At 50.5% G+C, this 19,952-nt stretch overlaps 1 protein-coding gene across 1 annotated transcript in view; it reads left to right on the top strand.

Annotated features, from left to right (window-relative positions):
• Positions 1-19,952, top strand: part of LOC146798192 (uncharacterized) — a 514,414-nt gene that overhangs the window by 233,551 nt on the left and 260,911 nt on the right. Inside the window, exon 8 of the mRNA XM_085625464.1 lies at positions 1,008-1,172. Within this exon, the coding sequence (XP_085481590.1) occupies positions 1,008-1,172 (165 nt within the window). The remainder of the gene's footprint in view (positions 1-1,007; positions 1,173-19,952) is intronic.

Raw genomic sequence — 19,952 nt, 5'->3', positions numbered from 1 at the left:
TTTTTTCCCCATTCATGGATGTTCAGCTCTTTGCTGGGTTCCTAGTATGAAGAAAGGGAACACAGCCCAGAAATAGACCATTTGCCAATCAATAGATTTTTGCATCGAACTATGTTAAGAAAAAAGACCCGGAGTTCTTCCGGACTCATTCCTCCATCCATAACAAAAGCTGCAACTACTGCTTTAGCTTGGGTGTTCCAGTTTTTTAAATCTGCCAGGCAGCCATGTGGTTTTCTGTCCATACTTGCATCAGGCACTACTGAATTAATTCAGAAGTCTGGAAAGAGAGTCATTTTACCTTTTGTGGTCCTTGTGGTGTAAAGTCCGCTCCCCAGATTCACTTCCTTGAGAGGGGAGTTGTTTTAGTATTGATTCACAACATGCAATATTCAGCTACAAATACTTATTGAAAAAGTAACTTGAATGCTATAATTCTTTTTCTGATGGTCACTCTAACTGCAAATTCCTTATAACCTGCCCTCCAATCTATTTTCTGGTGTGAACGTTTGAGTATTAATGTGGTCCAAAGTTATTCTTTGTAGACTGCATGTAAAAGATCAATTCTCTCAGCTACGTTCCACTTTCTTGGACGTGGAATGTCTAGGGGTGCTGGGTTGGTACCTTTATGCAGCTCATTGTCACCAAGGAGGATGATTGTGTCACCTGTGTAGATCCAGTCCGGTATATGGGGAAATTAACAAGAGGATGATCTGTCATTTAACAGAGCACCCACCAGAAAGCATGCAACCTAAGGTAATTAACTCATTAAAGTTGCCTTGCCCTTTCGACAAGCTGTTTGCTAACACTTATGTAAAAAAACATTTACAAAGCATATTTTTCTTTCCTAGCATTTCGTCATTCAAAAATTCAAATATATTTTTGTTAATATTGACTCTTTCCTCAGTTTATTCATCATGTGATATTGATCGTTTAACCTGTGCCTTAAATTGCTTCAATGAAATCTGTAAAGGTGCTATGACACCATCCTTTTTTCTTTTTCTTTTCAGATTAGGAGGCCTTACTTTCATGTAAAGCCATTAGAGAGGGCCCAACTGATCAACTGGCGTGACTACCTGGACTTTGAAATCTCCAGTGGTTCACATTCTCGCACGATCGTGCTGTTTGAGCGCTGTGTTATTGCCTGTGCCCTCTATGAGGAGTTTTGGCTGAAGGTGAGCTTCCCAGGTGCAAACCTATTTTGAGTGGTGTTCCTAAACCTTCAAAGTCTACTCCGAAATCGTGGATTTTTTTAAGCTGATATTGTTTATCATTACTCTCCTATTTGAATTTACTGCTTCGTGAGATATGGCCCTATACTGCAGTTGCTTCTCATGCAGCTATACTCTGATGGGGTCACCACTCAGTGGTCTTCAATTGTTAAAGTACGATTTTCCATCATGGGATTTTCTTATAAAATTTCGACCCAAGTGCAAGTTATTTAAACATAATATTTAAACATAGACCTCTGTCTGACTTTAAAATAAAAAATAATCCTAATGTTCACGATTACATTTTTGTCTTAGTCTTCAAAAATGGAAAATATAAATACAAAAGCAACAACAGTCACTGTAGTATATAATATATTCAGTCAGTTGAATGAGATGGGGGGGGCGAGAAGCAAACAATAAACAGATGGGATGATAAGGACTTCCCTACTCAATACCATAGATCATATAAGGCCGCTAAATACCTCTTAACAACCAAAATGGAATACTATGCCCATTAACCACTTTTCTTTTTTTTGTTTTCTTGCAAGGGTCTCTGACCACAGGTGTTGTCTTCATCTGATAAAGACTTCTAGCCTCAGATTCCATACCTTTTAAATTTCCCCAGGCGTCCGACTGGATCTGGAAGATTTTTCATAAGCAGTACACCTGCGTGCCTGTATGTGCTGTGGATCGGCTCCGCGTCCGTCCCGGAAGTGACATCATGGTATCTAATAGGCAACACCCAGGCGTGCTCACGTCTGTTCTTTTCTTCCAGCGCCAGTCAGCACTGACCCGGAAAAGAGCTACCCCTCTTTTTTTTTTTATAGGCTTTTTTTCGATGTTTTGTTGACTGTATTTGAGGTCTTACCTCCTGGTGTGTTGAGATGTCTTCACCCAGGTCTGGTTTGAAGTCCTGCGACGCCTGTCACTGACCGATGTCAGTGGCAGACCCGCACCTTTTCTGTCTGTGGTCCTTGGAGCACAACCACAACACCAACTCTTGCTCCGATTGCCAGGCCATGACCATGGAGGCTTTGAGGGAACAATCCCTGACGCTGCTAGCAGCCCGGCATGCAATTCCACGGCAGTTGAGGTCCTGGTCAAAGAGAAGGTCGCTGGAGCATTTACATAGTCAGAAGTCCTCTTCCTCCCATTTGAAGTCCTCTGGAGCTCAGGTAGAAGGCACAAGAAAAAGAGTAAAGTCGAAATGCCATTCGACTTCTCGTCCGTCACCTGGCGAGACCAGGACGCTTTGCCATTCTCGGTCTCGCTCCCCAGAACCTGCGCCTGGGCTGGCTCCATGCCTCCTCGAATTTCCGAAGGCCGTAGCGACCACCGCCCAACTAAAGGAGTTCTGTGGGGCCACGCGCCTCATATAGGTGGTCCGACCCAGTTTATGCACCTTCGGGTCCCGTGGGGTCTGAAGGGGCCCCATCTGGTTCCGTGGAGGTGGTTCTGGCGGGCCCCAGGGATCGATTCCTGGATCTTGTCCGACGCCAGTCGTGCCATCTCGACCTTTCCCGATGCACCCGGCACCTCCATCCCCATTGTCACGGGCTGGATGGGCATCACACACTGCCAACTCTGGCACCGGCAGGAGTCTTGCCTCCTAAAATAGAGCCTGAGCCTTATTCTCATGGACTAGGACTCGGGGAAGACTGGGAAGGGGGTTGCTGAACCCTTTAGAAAACCAGCCCTATAAGGAAGACCAGAGTATGGAGTGGTGTGAGGAACTGGGTGAGTCAAGCACCCTGGATACTTCTCCAGACACTGATCAGCTTTCTCCCCCTACCGTGGCTACAGAAGAGGGCGCGTCCTACGCAGTGGTGGTGCGGAGGGAGGCTGAGGTCTTTGACCTACAGTACCCTCCTGTCAAGACTAATCTCTTGAGTGAGGTACTACAACCGGGAGTCTCCACGTCAGAAACCCCAGTCCCATTCAACAATGTTTTTCTGTGTACCTGGTCCATACCTAGCACAGGGGCTCCTGCAAATGGGGACCCAAACTTCCTCATGCAACACCTTACCCCTGAGAGCTTGGTGGTCCAAGCCTCCACCTCCTAAGGCGCTTTCCCTACCGCTCCCCAGGATAGGGAATCCAAGAGGCTGGATTCATTTGGGAAGATGTTTTCTTCCGCCAGCCTGGCATTGGGGTCCATGAACAACGTATGCCTTGTGGGCTGTTATTACCACACTTTGCGGGATATGGCTGCGCAAGTGCTGCCTCAGTGCAGACTTGACACAACCAACTCGCTAGCAGAGCACTTGCCACAACAGACGCCTTGCCTGGCTGAGGACAACTGGCTTTTTGGTGGATGTTCAAGCCTCCCTTATGGCCATGCCCTTCAATGGCGCCTGCCTCTTCTGAGACAAGGCAGATTCGGCGCTCGAGCGCTTTAAGGATTCTCGTGCTGTGGCCAGGCTTCTAGGCCTCTCTGAGGCCCCATGTCCACCCCAATCTGCCATTGGCTCCTTTCGTATCTACGGAAGGGGCTTGCAGCCTTGCCAATTCCAGCCCAGCCACTGCGCATGCTCCACAACCTCTGTGTGGATGAGGGCGTGTTACTCACAGACCTTTAGGGTCAGGTGACCAGTGGTGTGGTCACTACCCCCCCCCCCCCCCACTTCACCATATCCAATCCCTCCAAGTCTGCCCCTTTACCTCCATGGGCACCCAGTTGGTGGCAGAATTTGCCTTAACCTGCTTCATTGGCAGTCCATAACATATTACAGGTAGGTTTTGCATATTGTCCAAAGGGGCTACTCATTCCGCTTCAAGACCACCCCTCCCACAATGCCATAATGTCACAATCGGCTGACCGAGGATCATCTGTCTGTTCTCAGCGAGGAGGTCCCGGTTCTCGTGGCCAAGGGAGCCCTAGAGAGGGTTCCGGTGCCAGAAGTAGGCTGTGGTTGTTATTCCCCCTACTTTCTGGTACCCAAAAAGGTCAAGGGCCTTCGTCCTATCCTTGATCTTCGAACTCTCAATCTCTTCCTCAAAAAGGAGAAATTCAATACGCTCACGTTGGCTGAGGTCTCGTCTGCTCTGGACCCAGGAAACTGGATGGTGGTGTTTAACTTGTTTTCGTATTACCGTCCTGCCTGCCCACCGACGCTATCTGTGGTTTAAAATAGGCCACAAGCACTTTCAGTTCACTGTGCTTACCAGCGCTCCTCAAGTGTTCTGCAAGGTGATGGCCGAGGTTGCAGCTCATCTGCGGAGGGCAGTGGTGCCAGCCTTCCCCTACCTCGACTGGCTGCTGAAGGCGAGCTCGCCCCAGGCTATTGTCTCCCACCTCCAGACTATGGTGAACCTTCTGCACTCACTGAGGTTCACTTACAATGTGCCGAAGTCACACCTGACTCCCTCTCAGATTCTCCCTTTCATCTGAGCGGTTGTGGACACAGTACAGTTTCGCACTTATCCTCCTGAGCGGCGAGCCCAGGATTTTCAGGTTATGATACCGATATTTCAGCCTCTATTCTGGGTTTCGGTAAGACTGACTCTGAGGCTGCTGGACCTCATGGGCTCCTGCATCCAGCTGGTGACACATGCCAGATAGCATTTGCGGGCTCTGCACTGAGACCTGAAGTTCCAGTGGGCGCAGCATATGGGGGAATCTCTCCGATCTGGTCCATGTCTCTGAGGTAACTGCGAATGATCTGCAATAGTGGCTAACGAACCCTGATTTGGTCAAAGGCAGACCCCTTTCCCTTCCTCTACCAGATCTCACAGTAGTGACGCATGCGTCACTCCTGTGATGGGGCAGCCATCTGGGAGAGGTGGAGATCATAGGACTCTGGTCTCTGGCAGCACCCGGACTCCACATCAAGCTGTTGGAGCTCTGTGCGATCTGACTGGCATTAAAAGCCTTTCTTCTCACCATCAGTGGAAGGGTGGTACAAGTTTTCACAGACAACGCCACCTCCATGGGGTTCTGCAACAAACGGCGGGGTGGGGTTGTGGATGGGGTCTATCAAGAGGCCCTGCGGCTCTGGACATGGCTGGAATAGCATGGCATATCCCTGGTGGTTCATCACCTGGTGGGTTCTCTGAACGGCGAAGCGGACAAACTCAGCCGAAGATGCCTAGTAGATCACAAATGGCATCTCCCGGAGGCGGCGCAAGGTCTCACTCAGCAGTGGGGAGAGCCTTTGTTAGATCAGTTTGCCTCCACTTACAACACGCCAGCTCAGCAGTTTTGCACACTGAAGTTTCCAAGGCGGCTCTCGCTTGGAGACACTTTTCGTATGGAGTGCAGTTCAGGCTTCCTCGTGGCTCTGGACTTGGAGAGTCTGGTATCCCACGCTTCTGAGCATGTCCATCAATCCTCCAATCAGGCTGACCCTTCGGGCAGATCTTCTGTCACAGCCGCTGGGAAGGGTTCTTCACCTGAACCCGTCCGCTGTCCTCCTTCTTTGTGTGGAGATTGAGCGGCGACAATTGACAGCTTTTAACCTTCTTCCCAAAGTCTGTAATGTGATCTTGGCAACCAGACGTCCCCTCACCAAAACGGTGTTCGGCTGCCGATGGAAACAAATCGTGGCATGCTGTGCAGAAAAGTTTGTTTATCCCCTTTATGCCCCTCTTTCTGAAGTTCTGCTTTTCATCCTTTCTCTTGCCTAGCAGGACTCTGCTCTAGGCACTCCTAAGAACTATCTGTCTGCAATTTCTGCTTTCTTGCGGTGGCTTGATCAACCCTCTTTGTACCTATTGTACATAGGTTCCTCAAAGGTCTAACTCATCTCTTCTCTCCTTTCGCATTCATTATGCCACAGTGGGACCTTAATTTGGTTTTGACTTTTCTGATGTGTGCTCCTTTCAAGCCTCTACACAATTTTTCTCCTCAAGCTTCTCACACCGAAAACAGCCTTCTTTGTGGAAATTACATCTGCCTGTAGAGTGAGTGAGCTGTAGGGCTTATCATCTAAGCTACCTTACCTCTCAGTCTATCCTGACAAAGTGGTGCTTCGTACAAGGGCCTCCTTTCTATTAAGTGGTCAAGCCTTTTCATGTAGGCCAATCTATCACCTTGCCTACCTTTCATGCTCCTCGAGAAGAGGAGCAACTCCACCTTCTGGACCCATAAAACCTTGACCACACATGAGTGTTCTGGGTGGACGACCAACTCTTCGTGGGGTATGTGGTGTAAACAACGGTCAGGAGGTGCAGAACAGGACCATTTCCAGATAGGTCCTGCTCTGCATCAATTTCTGCCATGCAGTGGCCAAGAAGCAACCTCCTGAGGGCTTGCAAGCTGATTCCACAAAAGATAAAGCTGCAACCACTGTGTTAGCTCATGAAGTTTTGGTCCTGGACATCTGTCGGTCAACAGTGTGGGCTTCCCTGCACACATTTGCCAAACATTATTCCCTTGACAGTCAGGTCTGCATCACTTGGGGTAGGCACTTTGCCTGTTTGGTCCTGCATTACTTTTTCATTTGAAATTAGATTGCAGACCCTCCTCGTGGATGGTAATGCTTGGGTATCTATGCAAAAGGTAAGGAGTCTGCAGCTAGAAGTCTCTATCAGATGAACAAGTTACTTACCTTTGGTAATGCCTTATTTGATAGAGACTATATCTAGCCGCAGATTCCTTACCGACGCACCCATCGTCCCCGCTTTGCAACCCGATTTCTAGGGCCAAGGAGGACCCCTTTCAGAACTCTAGTTTTGGCGTACCAGTGGTCAGTGTTCTTAATGGCTCTGCGCTTCTGGTGTGGAAAGTCATGAAATGTAACTGATGTCATCACACCTGGGTGGCAACTATATAGGTACCACAACGTCTCTTCCGGCACCGATGACGGACACAGCTGCTGGTCGATGCTACCTACCGGCACGCAGAGGTACTGTTCATGAAGGACGCCTAAGGAAATTCAAAAGTTAAGGACTCTGCGGCTAGATACAGTCTCTACCAGGTAAGGCATTACTGAACTTAAGTAACTTGTTCTTTTACTCTAAACTGAACATTTTGTGTTTGAAGCTCCTGTCTGTACTTTACTAAATGTCTCTTTATGTGTTTTACCATCCAAAAATGACTTTTTATGTGCAAGTTAGGGGAAGCTTTTGCTCGGGTTTACTTGCTCAGTGGAACCTCTTTGGTCCAAGACTGCTTTAGTGCAGCAAATGAACCTGCATCTGCCACTTCCACTATTTTTGCCACTTTTCCCCTCAATGCGTTCCCTGTGTGCCCCTGGGGTTTTGGTACATTGTTTGTCTCCAGCACTCATTTCTTTCTCGATGTCAAGGTTATCTCAATAGGTGTTTTTTTAAATTATTTTTTATGGCAGTCCTAATGATCAAAGCACAAGGGTCAAGTCCATCATTTTCAACCACTATATCACTTAGTCCACCCTTGGTCCTGCTCCAGTAGGAACAGTCTATTCTGTACTGTCAAGTCAGATCCCTTCTGAAAGGCAACATTAGCAACCTCATTCTGATTTCTGCCAAGCTAGGCCTCATCAGGGCGGTATTGCTTGATAATCTTGGCACAGCGTGCATGTGACCCGTGTTTGGGCATACTGTCTCATGTAGGGTTTTGCACTGAGGAAAACACAAAAGTGATGGGTGGAATGCTTGCACAGCTCATAGCCACTGGTAGTAGCTTGACCTGCATTCCAATCCATCATTTTTCGCCACCTAGGTCACTTTGAAGGCTTGAAAAGAGTAGACAAGTTTTATACAAGTCTGTTTGGTGTGTTGCTCAGAGGCTGTAAAGCCTTAAGTTTAGCTTTCAAGAGATTTTAGACCTTTATATTAAAGTACTATATGCAGGTTTAAGCACTGAGAGGCAGGGTCTAAGGAAATGGTGAGATCAGGTGATCTACAAGCATGCGAAAATGTGTCCTGATTATCAGTTAGTATTGGCGGTATTTCCCCTGTCAAAGGGCTAGTGCCCTTTACCCATTCTTTTGTGAACCCATACACACTGGCTTTCTTTGGTGCTGCTTTGTACGTCCCCTCTGAAGTGCATCTGTAATGGAAAAAGGGGAAATAGAGTAACATACCCAAGAGATGCCCTTGCCGTAGTTGCACTCCCAAATGAACAAGAGTGCTGGGGCGCTTAGCCCCTTGATTAAATAGACTTATGCAGCAATATGGGAGAGGAAAAAGATATGAAATAGAAAGTGGAGCAGAACATGCTTTATAAGGAAATAAGATTAAAGATAAATAAAGTGAAAAGGGGTAACCAGAATAATTTTGGTCAATTTAAAATAATATGTCTGCATAAAGCAGAGCCTACATTAATAAAACAAGCACATTTCGTTCAAGGGATGCGGATGGAATTTGGTTGACTGATATGCAGGGTATTTCCAGTCTGTGTGAGATAAAAATACGACCTGAACAGCTTCATCTAAGTTTTCTCTGAACTATCACCTGTCTTCTGATGAGAACATTGCCTTTATTAAGACTGCAAAAAAAAAACACCAGAAAGCAGTGAGTGGCCACATAACTATTTGTTATCACCCTTAGAGCAGCAGATTTGTTTTTAGATATTTGACCTTTTCTTTTCCTCTTTTGTGCCTTCAGAAAGATGAGTTGTTTTTAGTAATCCCCGCTACGATGTGTTTTAAATCTATAGAACAGTGCACTTTTCATTTGAAGTAAAAAACTTTCATTCAAAAATGTTCTTACAGTTGAGGGAACAATTCCGGTAATCTAGATGCTTAAAGCATTTTCTGAACAGATCATTTACATTTCTTGATCCAAGGTTAGTCACCTGAGGGCTACGCTCAGCATTAAGATTGTGCATATGTAATCTGAAAGAAACACGTAGTGATAGATTCCTACCTTAGAATTACCCCCAGGTGTCAGCAGTACCCCTGCGCGTCGGAAGGGGTCGTCGTGCGGCTCTGCGTGCGTCGTTGGCGCCGAGATGACATCGCTGGAGCTACTTAGACGCGCCTACGCGTGCTGACGTCAGTTCTTATTTTTCCGCGCCAGCAAGCGCAGATCCGGGATAAGCAAGTACCCCCAGTCACTTTTTGACTGAGTTTTTTCGAGGCCTTTTGTCTCATTTTCTTCGAGTCGATCGACTCCTGGTGTCATAGGGATGCCCGGCTTTAAGAACTGTGGGGACTGTCACCGCATGATGTCGGTGACGGACCCACACCACGTGTGTCTTTACTGCCTGGCGCACGACCATGACTCCCAAGTCGTGCCCCGACTGCCGGACCATGGCGTCGAAGACTTTGCGGAAGCGGTCCTGAAAGTTGCTGGAAGTCCGGAAGTCGGCTCCGCGCCGCTTAAGGTCCCGATCGCGGAGCCGTTACTATTGTTCCTCTGGATCTAAGTCTTCACACTCTGGGTCAGGTAAGTCGAAGCATTCCAAAAAGAAGTCAAAGAAGCGTTGTCGCTCCTCGACTTCCCGTCGCGACTGAGGGTGCGGGTGGTGCTACCCCCACAGCTCCAGCGGAGCCTGCGAAGTCGCCGCCGGCCTACCCACCCTTTCCGGGTCCGTCGGCGACGCCTGCTCAGGTGCAAGAGTTTCTTGCTGCCATGGCCTGACTCTTTGGGCTGTCTGGCCCCCCAGTGCGCCTAAGGGCCCAGCAGGCCCGACTGGAGGTCCTGTCCTTCCTTCGCGGGCGACTCCGGCCCCGTCATCAACGACAGCTCCAGGACTGCAGAACCTTCCGGGATTGGACCCCAGTCGATGCCGGTTGACCTTATGACACCTCCACCGACCCCACCGGCACCACCTCCGATGTCGCCCGCTAGTTTCAGCCCTGAACTGGACATGGTGCCGGATCGGCGCCGATCCCAACGCTGATGGGGCCCTTTTTCCCCTGTGTCAGTCCTCCTCCTTATTTTCAGCCTGTTTCGCAGACTTCGGAGGAAGGGGAGGACTGGGAGGGGTCTGAGAACCCTCTCACACAACAGTGTGATTATGATCCGGACTGGGCAGAGGATTTGGGGGATGCTAGTGGTCTTGACACCTCACCTGACCTTGGCATTCTGTCTCCTCCTACCATGGCTATGGAGGAGGGAGTCCGTTACGCAGTGGTAGTACTCCACCTCGAACTCCCGACAGTGGCCGTCAGGACTAACCTCCTGACAGAAGTGCTTCAGCCGGCAGCGACCTCTTTGGAACCCTTGCTGCCGTTTAATGATGCACTTTCTGACGTCCTTTTGGGCACTTGATCCAGGCCCAACACAGGGGCTCCTGTGGACATGACCGTGGCCCGACGCCATTTCCCGGCTCCGGGGACCCCCACGTTCTCTCCCAACACCCCACTCACGAGAGCTTGGTTGTCCAGGCCTCTACTTCCCAGAGCGCGTTCCCTTCACCTTCCCCGGATAGGGAATCCAAGAAGCTGGAGCAGCTTGGCAAGAAGCTGTTTTCATCTGCCAGCTTAGGGCTGCGGTCGGTTAACACTGTATGCCTCTTGGGCCGTTATTCCCACTCTTTGTGGAATAAGGTTGCCCAGTTGCTGCCCAACTGTCTGGAGGAGGCACGGACAGCTCTCTCCCAAGCTGTTGCAGCTGGGAGAGATGCAGCGAAGTAAAGTATTCGTTGTGGGCTTGATACTGCTGACTCGCTGGGCAGGGCGATTTCCACGACGGTGGTGCTTCGGCGCCACGCCTGGCTCAGAACAACTGGCTTCTCAGGGGATGTCCATAACACCTTGACGGACATGCCGTTTGATGGCATTCGCCTTTTTGGCAATAAAGCGGATAGTGCATTGGAGCGCTTGAAGGACTCACGGGCTACAGCCAAGTCCTTGAGCCTGTCGGCCACACCTCCTCCTCCGCCTTCCACTTTTCTTTCCTTTCATGGCCACGGAAGGGGTGCCCCCAACACGTTAGTTCCAGAGCCACAGGTCTGCGCAGCAGCAGCCTCAGCGCGGACGTGGGAACCGTCGAGGCGGTTCTGGGGGCCGGCGGGCGGGTCAGTCCACCTCCACCCCGCAGCGTCCACTGCAAAGCCTTCCTAGTCCGACCTTTCAGGCCCATCAAACGCCAGTGGGCGGCAGGATTCGCCATCATCTCCCCCACTGGCGCAACATTACATCGGACAAGTGGGTGTTGCAAATTGTCCGAAGGGACTACTCCCTCCCCTTCGAGACTTCCCCTCCAGCCATGCCACCTCAGTATCACCGCATGTCGGGGGACCATCTTGTGCTTCTTCAACCGGAAGTCATGGCCATCTTGGCCAAGGGGGCCATCGAGCACGTTCCTGGGCCAGAAGTATTAGACCTTCGGAACGTCATTCGCTTCCTCCGGAAGGAGAAGTTCAAGATGCTCACAATTGCTCAAGTCTTGTCTGCCCTAGACCCTCAAGACTGGATGGTAGCGTTGGACTTGCAGGACGCTTACTTTCATATCCCCGTCCTGCCGGCCCACTGGCGTTACCTGCGGTTCACGGTAGGCCATAAGCACTTTCAGTTCACCGTGCTCCCCTTTGGCCTTACCAGCGCCCCTCGGGTGTTCACGAAAGTGATGGCGGTGGTCGCAGCTCATCTGTGCAGATCAGTGGTTCCGGTCTTCCCCTATCTCGACGACTGGTTGTTGAAGGCGGGCTCGCCCCAGGCAGTCATCTCCCACTTCCAGACTACGGCCGACCTCCTGCATTTGCTGGGGTTCTCCATCAACGTGCCGAAGTCGCACCTGATTCCCTCTCAGAAGCTCCTCTTCATCGGAGCGGTTCTGGATTCGGCGCAGTTTCGGGTTTATCCTCCAGAGCAGCGAGTCCTGGATATTCGGGCTATGATTCCGATCTTTCAGCCTCTATCCCGGGTTTCGGTCAGGATGACCCTCCGGCTACTGGGCCTGATGGCCTCCTGCATCCTGTTGGTGGATCATGCCAGATGGCATATGCAGGCTCTGCAGTGGGACCTGAAGTTCCAGTGGGTACAGCATCAGGACAACCAGTCCGATCACGCCCAGATCTCGGAGGGCACTACACAACAATTTCAGTGGTGGCTCTCGAATCGCGATTGGGTCAATGGCAGATCCCTCTCCCTTCCCCAACCCGAACACACAGTGGTGACTGACACGTCCCTTCTGGGAGGGGGCGGCCACATGGGAGGCGGAGATCAGAGGACTCTGGTCTCCGGCAGAGTCCCGGCTCCATATCAACCTTCTGGAGCTTCGGACGATCTGACTTGCACTGAAGGCATTCCTTCCCTCTGTCAAGGGGAGAGTAGTGCAGGTGTTCACAGACAAGACCACCGCCATGTGGTACTGCAACAAACATGGCGGGGTGGGGTCGTGGACCCTATGTCAGGAGGCTCTGCGTCTCTGGACATGGCTGGAACATCAGGGCATTTCCCTGGTGGTTCAACACCGGGCAGGTTCTCTGAACGCCAGGGCAGACTAACTCAGCCGCCGGTTCATGATGGATCATGAATGGCGTCTGCACTCGGACGTGGCGCAAGGTCTCTTTCAAAAGTGGGGAGAGCCTTGGTTAGATCTTTTTGCCACCGAAGAGAACGCGCAATGTCATCAGTTCTGCGCGTTGGAATTTCCAAGGCGGCACTCGCTAGGCGACGCTTTTCATCACGAGTGGAGTTGAGGTCTACTATACACCTTTCCGCCTATACCACTTCTACCCGGAGTGCTGAAGAAGATCAAGCGCGACCAGGCCCAAGTCATTCTTGTGGCTCCGGACTGGGCTCAGAGTATGGTATCCTGAGCTACTCAGCATGGCTATCGATCCCCCGATCCGACTGCCTCTTCAGGAGGATCTTCTGTCGCAGCAACAGGGGACGGTCCTCCACCCAAACCTGTCCAGTTTCCACCTCCTTGCGTGGAGATTGAGCGGCTGCAGTTGACGTCTTTTGACCTGCCTCCCGTAGTTTGTGATGTAATCTTGGAAGCCAGGCGTCCCTCCACTAAGACGGTATACCCCTGCCAGTGGAACACGTTTGTGGCATGGTGCACAGCAAAGGCTGTGGATCCCTTTTCTGCCCCTCTTTCAGAGGTCCTTTTATTCCTCCTTTCTGTGGCCCAGCAGGGCTCTACTCTGGGCACTATCAAGGGCTATCTCTTGGCCATTTCAGCCTTTTTACAGCTTCCAGATCAGCCTTCCCTTTCCAAGTTCCCTGTTGTAAATAGAGTCTTAAAAGGCATTACTCATCTTTTTCCTCCTGTAACTTTCATAATGCCTCAGTGGGACTTGAACCTGGTTCTGGTATATCTGATGTATGCTCCCTTTGAGCCACTTCACAACTGTCCTCTTCGTCTTCTCACTTTAAAGACAGCTTTCCAGGTGGCCATCACCTCTGCCAGAAGAGTGAGTGAGCTGCAGGCTCTTTCTTCTAAACCTCCTTTTCTCTCTGTCCATTCGGACAAAGTGGTTTTAAGGATTCGTCCATCTTTTCTGCCAAAGGTTGTCACCGCCTTTCATATCGGGCAGACCATCACTTTGCCCACCATCTTTCTGCCTCCGCATCCCTCAAAAGAGGAAGAGAGGGTCCGCCGTCTGGACCCAAAACATGCGCTCTCATTCTACCTGAACCGCACGCAACAGTTCCGGGTGGATGACCAGCACTTTGTTGGCTACGTGGGCACCAAGAAAGGTCGGGCCGTGCACAAGCGGACCATCTCTCGGTGGGTCGTTCTGTGCATAAAGGCTGGTTATTCTTTGGCTAAAAGGGAGCCTCCGGTGGGGCTGCGCGCCCATTCTACCAGGGCGACGGCAGCTACTACTGCTTTGGGACGGGGAGTTCCCTTGCATGACATCTGTCAGGCAGCTACGCGGGCCTCGCTGCACACGTTTACCAAGCATTATTACCTGGACAGCCAAGTCCAGAGCGACGGCTTCTTTGGCCGTTCTGTTCTCGAGGATTTTCTGGTGTGATCTTGGTTCGCAGACCCACCACCGGGGTTGAAATTGCCGGGGTATCTATTCTAAGGTAAGGAATCTATCACTATGTGTTTCTATGAAATGCACAAGTTACTTACCTTCGGTAACGATATATCTGTAAGAAACATTAGTAGTGATAGATTCCTTACCGCCCCACCCATCCTCCCTGTTCTGCGAACTGATTTCTAGGGTTAAGGTCATTCCTTTCAGGGCCCTAGTTTCATGGCACCAGTGGTCAGTTTCTTGCATGGCTCTGCGTTCCTGGCACTGAAAGTCGTGTACAGAACCAAGTAGCTCTAGCGACATCATCTCCGTGCCGACGACGCCAACAACGTACGCGGAGCCGCACGACGACGCCTAACGACGCGCACGGGTACTGCTGACAAAAACTTTCCGGGTCCAGTCTGACGCCTGGGGGTAATTCTAAGGTAAGGAATCTATCACTACTAATGTTTGTTACAGATATATCGTTACCAAAGGTAAGTAACTTGTGCTACTGCACCATGAAGATGCGCACTGCTCAGGTTATCTCATCACCAGGTCAAATCCACTTTTCAGGAACATGTTCCCATTAATGAAGCATTCATCGCCCTCTTCTCAGGACGTTCTTTGAGTGGTCGGTGCCCTCTGCCTAGAATGGTAACTAACTGCTTGCTTTGTAATTGTGGTCCTGAGTCCAGAAAGTGCATCATGAAGTGATGGGCATTTAACCAGTGTTAACCCAGACTACTTGTAAGAAATAAGGCTGTTAGCACCCCCCTAATCTTATCCAGCTCAAGTGAAAAACACACCCACTGTCCCTCATTACAAGTAGCGAATTCATTTTGATGGGGCCCGTACCAGCATTTATTTCCCCATATCAACAGTTATTGACCCGTTTAAACTGTGAGATATGCTGGGATACCATGTATCTGAAATTCTGGTACAAAATTAGAAATTCCTCTGGTAATTCCCAATTTACTTAGTGAAATCTTAATTGACTGGACTTTTACTGCCCCTGAAGTTATTTGTAGTACAGGTATCCGTAACTCGGGGGTGGGCAAATACCAGCCTGTTACCCAGGCCACTTGTAACGGAGGCCACTGCTTTTGTCCCTTTTAGGGCCTTTGTACTTAATTTAGGAGGCAGGCTAGCAGTAGTTAGTACCAGCCTTCTAAGTATTCTGATTTACAGTTCAGTACTATCATTCCATGGAGGGTAGTAATGTGGTGTGCAGATCAGCTACATGAGCTGCTCTTCAATCTTGATATAATCACTACTCAGTCAAAGTTAATTTCAGTGCCCTCCTCAAAAGTATTTGTGTGTCCTCAAACGATATTTTTTGCATGTTTGTTGGCTGGATGGTTTGTAATAGCCTTCCCAGGGCACATAACGATAAGTTGCATCCTTTTCTTCAAAAACGCAGTTTGTTCGTTGGGCCCATCTGGTCTCTGCTAGATTGAAGAAATTCTACAGATCCTGTGAACCAAGTCACATAAAAGTAAAACCACCTCAAGTTTTATTTTATACGTAATTACATTTTACTGCTATGATGCCATAATTATTGCTTCAAAGCAGTGCATATGACAAGAACCATAAGTTTTATTACATGCAAATTTTGAAAACAGATTTACAAGGTCAAACCTACGAGAAAACTAACTTGAATCCAGACAAAATCCAAGTTATTTGTGTTCAAGCAGCTTCTGTTCAAGAAAATTCAAGGCTGTAACATACTTTCAATTGCAGATGATGAAGAATTGTTGGACTTGACTTGGCTTTTAAACTCTAAGGCCCTTATTACGACTAAGCCCTTAATAATTCCTATAATTTCTACACCCCGGACCTACCGTCACTTGTGTTCCTATTACTTCCGGGGGTTGTGAGATAAATGCAGTTGAGTGTTTGGGGAATAACATAATTGCATACCTGCGCCGGCACAAACTTAAAAGCTAGTCTTAACTAACATGACTGAAGTGGCCAAGCAACATGGCTGACAGGACGCGAGCCTCTGGGCTCTCTGTGGGCCTGCCTGGGAATCCTGCCCTATCTATTACTCCTAGAAAAAGCACAATTTCAACGCAGAAACATTGTGCCTTGCCGCCTCCCCTGTGGGTCTGACTTGCGGGAGAATCCGGTGCATTAAGCTGGTCAGTGGCCATCAGCAGTTTGGGCCGACCCCGGGCCCAGAGGACGAGTAGTTGCAGGTGGGACGCTTGCGTCCCACGGAACCCATACTACCGGCTGAGGTATCTATGACTGGTGCTCCTCGCCTTCCCCGCTGTACAGGGGTGAGAGTGCCGTGGGCTGCATCTGGGTGTGGACACCTGCGGCGTTGAGAGGCTGAGTCGGCCGCGCGCTCCCGACACTTGGTCTGGGGCGCGGTCTTTGCGATAGTGGTGACACTGCTGGAGGGAGCCGTGGTCGGCCTGCCAACGATGAGAGTGGAGCCTTCGGCCCTTGGTGTTGTTCCTTGGCCTCCTCCTGGACGGGCCTGCGGCGAGTGCTGGGGCTCGACATTGGCTGAGGTGGTGGTGACTGGCGCTGTGGTGAGGGACTGCCTTGGCCTGACTGCGGCTAGTGGAAGGTCGAGCCCCTTCAGAAACCGGGCGAGGAGTTTGGAATTGTGCATTTTCTGTTGCTGGGGCGCTTTCACCCCGCTTGGTGCCAGGCCTACATCCCCTGTTGGTGGTCTCCTGCGGCACGCTCCTGGTGAGCGCTGCTACATAGAGAGCCCTGGAGAAACATTGGCTATATGGGATTTGAGCCAACCAGGACAGAGCGCTCCGGGCAGAGAGGTGATTCTCCTGAGACTGCTGGCCATATTTTGTTCAACACACAAACTGGACCACCCTCCCCCTCTGAGAAATGTACTGGACACCTAGGGTGAAGTGTCACAGGGACAGTGTTATGGTTTGAGCCCCCACTCCCCCCCCCCCCCCCCCCCCCCCCCACCAAGAAGGACATTTTCCTGGCATGTGCGCTGCTTGACGGGGGAGAGTGCCTGTTGTGGGAAGACTCACTGCCTGGGGGCAGGGCTACTTGATCTCCCTGCTTGCTGTGAGACCAAAGCAATGGGTCGGTCCCAAGGGTCCCTGGAGGGCCCCCCTGAAGCTGGTCTGTGTGGAGGGGGTTGTGCAGGGCCCCGCGGTGGTAACACCAGCTGCTGCAATGGGCATTGATAAGGCTGCAAAAATTTCAGGTGGCAACACAGTAACTCAATATACCACACCCCGCCATCCACCACAACGCATAACGAGGCAGACTGGTGGCACCAAGGAGGGGGCAGGTAAGGAGCAGGGAAAGCCCAGCCATGTTGTGCTGCTGGTCGCCATCCAGGGGTCTAGGAAGGCATTGGAATATCAGATTGAGACTGTTTTCATAGATGTAAATCTGTTGAGGGCGAACCCACGAAAAATTGTGCATAAGGTGACCACGGCTGAGGGCGACATCGTAGACTTGAAGGGAGAGGTGGCGTCGCTTAAATAGCAGGTGGCCCTGATATCCATATTGACGAATGCCTTGGAGCGCCGTGCTGATGATTCGGAGGACCGCTTCAGATGCAGAAACATCTGAGTGCTGGGCTTTCAGGGGCGAGTGGAGCGGGGCTTGGTGGAGCAATTCCTGGAGCAGTGGATTCGCATGCAGTTGTGCTCTTTGGGGCTCTCAGAGGTATTTATCTTGGAGAGAGAGCTCATGGCCCTGGTGCCGCCTCCCCCCACCTGGCACACCACCGAGGTCCATCCTAGCAAAAGTGTTGAATTATTGAGACAGAGACTGTATACTACGGGCGGCCAGGGAACTGAAAGACCTCTACTATGAGAACAATAAAATCCCTATTTACCTGGACTACACCAGGCAGGTGCAGGAACTGGGGAAGTCATTCCTGGGGGTCAAGAGAAAGCTATGAGAGCAGTAATTGCAATATATGCTCCTATAATCTGCTAAACTGAAACTCCTGTTGCAGGGTATGGCGTACTTTTTTGAGTCCCCAGGTGAAGTCTGGGAATGGCCGGAGAATTGGGATGACGCTATCCCACCGCTGGAACAACGTGGCCGACGATGGAAATGCGGCACCCTTTAAAACAAAAGAACATAGCATAAGACTGGACAGGCGGTAACATGAGAAGACGACGCACAGGAGCAGCAGAGGGTCACCGTGTGGGTGGATGGTACCATGCAGCTGGACGCATCGGGGGAATGAGGGTCCGCTTTCTCTTTCTGCATCCATAACATCGGATCCTGATGATCAGCCGCAGCCATTGTGCCCGTCTGTAGACATTGTTCCTGAAACATTGAAGAACATGGCCCCCTGGGGGCACTCAAAGATGGATCGCCTGAATGGTTTGCTCTTTGCATGTGTATATTAGCGTTTGCTTACTGCTTGACGCTTGCCTGATTGGGGGGGGGGGGGGGGGCGGATGTGGCGGCCCTCAGTGTGGGCGTGAGGGATGGGGCCAAGTTGAGAAGACGGGGTGCAATGTGTGGGGGTGTAAGTTACGTCTGGTTGCTCTCAATAGCTTGGCACTGCTGTGAGTCAAGGACATGCCTATAAGTAGTTGCTGGTCTAATACTGGGTGGGTAGGGTTGTTGCACAGTAGTGCCTTGTTATTAGCCCCAGTCTGGTGTATGGGGAAGCTCTTCACGTCCTGGCACAAGCATGGGTGGGCAATAATGATAGCGTGGTTGCACGTACATTGTCCGTGGGTGGTGTGTTCAGTTGAGATTGTTAATAGCGGCTGGGGCTCTACATGCAGTGCAAATTACATGATGTGCCAGTATGACAACGGAGGTTAGGTTTCTCAGTTGGAATGTCCAAGGTGTGGATGCATGCACAAAGTGCCACAGGGTGCTCTCCTATTATAATGCCACCGCATTTCGATTGCCTGCTTACAAGAGACACATCTAGGTGATATGGGGGCCGGCAGAGTGGCTAAAATATGGTGGGGTCAGATGTTTCACTCCTCCTATTCAACATATGCTAGAGGTACCTTGGTGTGGGTTACCCGTTTACCCCTATATTCATGGAGGTCGATGTGGATTGCCGGTATGTACTACTACGCAGCGTCCTTGATGGTCGTGATATTGTTATACTGAACACTTTTGCACCAAACACAGATGAGCCTGCTTTTTATCAGACAATGCTAGACCTGGTAGCCACAGATATTGATGTGCCACTCCTGTGGCTAGGGCACTTCAGCTGCCTAGAGGCGGTACAAAACCACAAATGACTAAGAAACTGCAAGCTGTATGGGGTAACTGGCCATGCACGATGCTTGGCGGGAATGGCACCCAACACAGAAGGTTTTCACTTGCTATTCGCCCATGCACAATACGCATAGTAGATTAGATGGGGCACTGGTGTCTGGGTTGCCTGCCTTTCTGGAGCTGGAGGTGACCCACTTGGCCAGACTCCAGTCAGACTATACTATAAGTTGCGTGGCTCAATGCAACCTGCATATACAGGGTTCCCAGAGTTGGAGGATGCCACCTGACATATTGGAGGATCAAGAGGGGAGGGAGACACTTTCTCTGGCAATAACGGACTATATGTCACACAATAGGAGGCTGATCCCCAGTAGAGCCATGAAGTGAGAGGCACTACAAGCTGTGTTGCGGGGTGTGGCCATGGGATTAACATGTGTGGTCAGGCGGCTACGGCAACGGGAATTAAAAGAAGGGGAAGACGAATTAGTAGAAGTCCAGACAGGTGACTTCGCACTCCCCACCGCCGACGGTCATGACCGTGAAAATTCGAGACCAGACAAGTGACATCTGGGACAGGCTGGGCAAATATATGTTCTGCTGTTATCGCCAGCAGCTGCATGCTGAAGGGGACAAATCCGGACGCCTACTGGCCTGGATTCTACGGAAGGAGCAGGCTCCACCTCTGCTGAACTGACTGTGTAGCTCCACTGGGTACATGGTTTACACCAGGGTAGGCATATTGGAAGTGTTTA

This window comes from Triturus cristatus, chromosome 9 (assembly GCF_964204655.1).
Source record: "Triturus cristatus chromosome 9, aTriCri1.1, whole genome shotgun sequence".
Lineage (NCBI taxonomy): Eukaryota > Metazoa > Chordata > Amphibia > Caudata > Salamandridae > Triturus > Triturus cristatus.
This window is presented reverse-complemented; position numbering and strand designations above follow the sequence as displayed.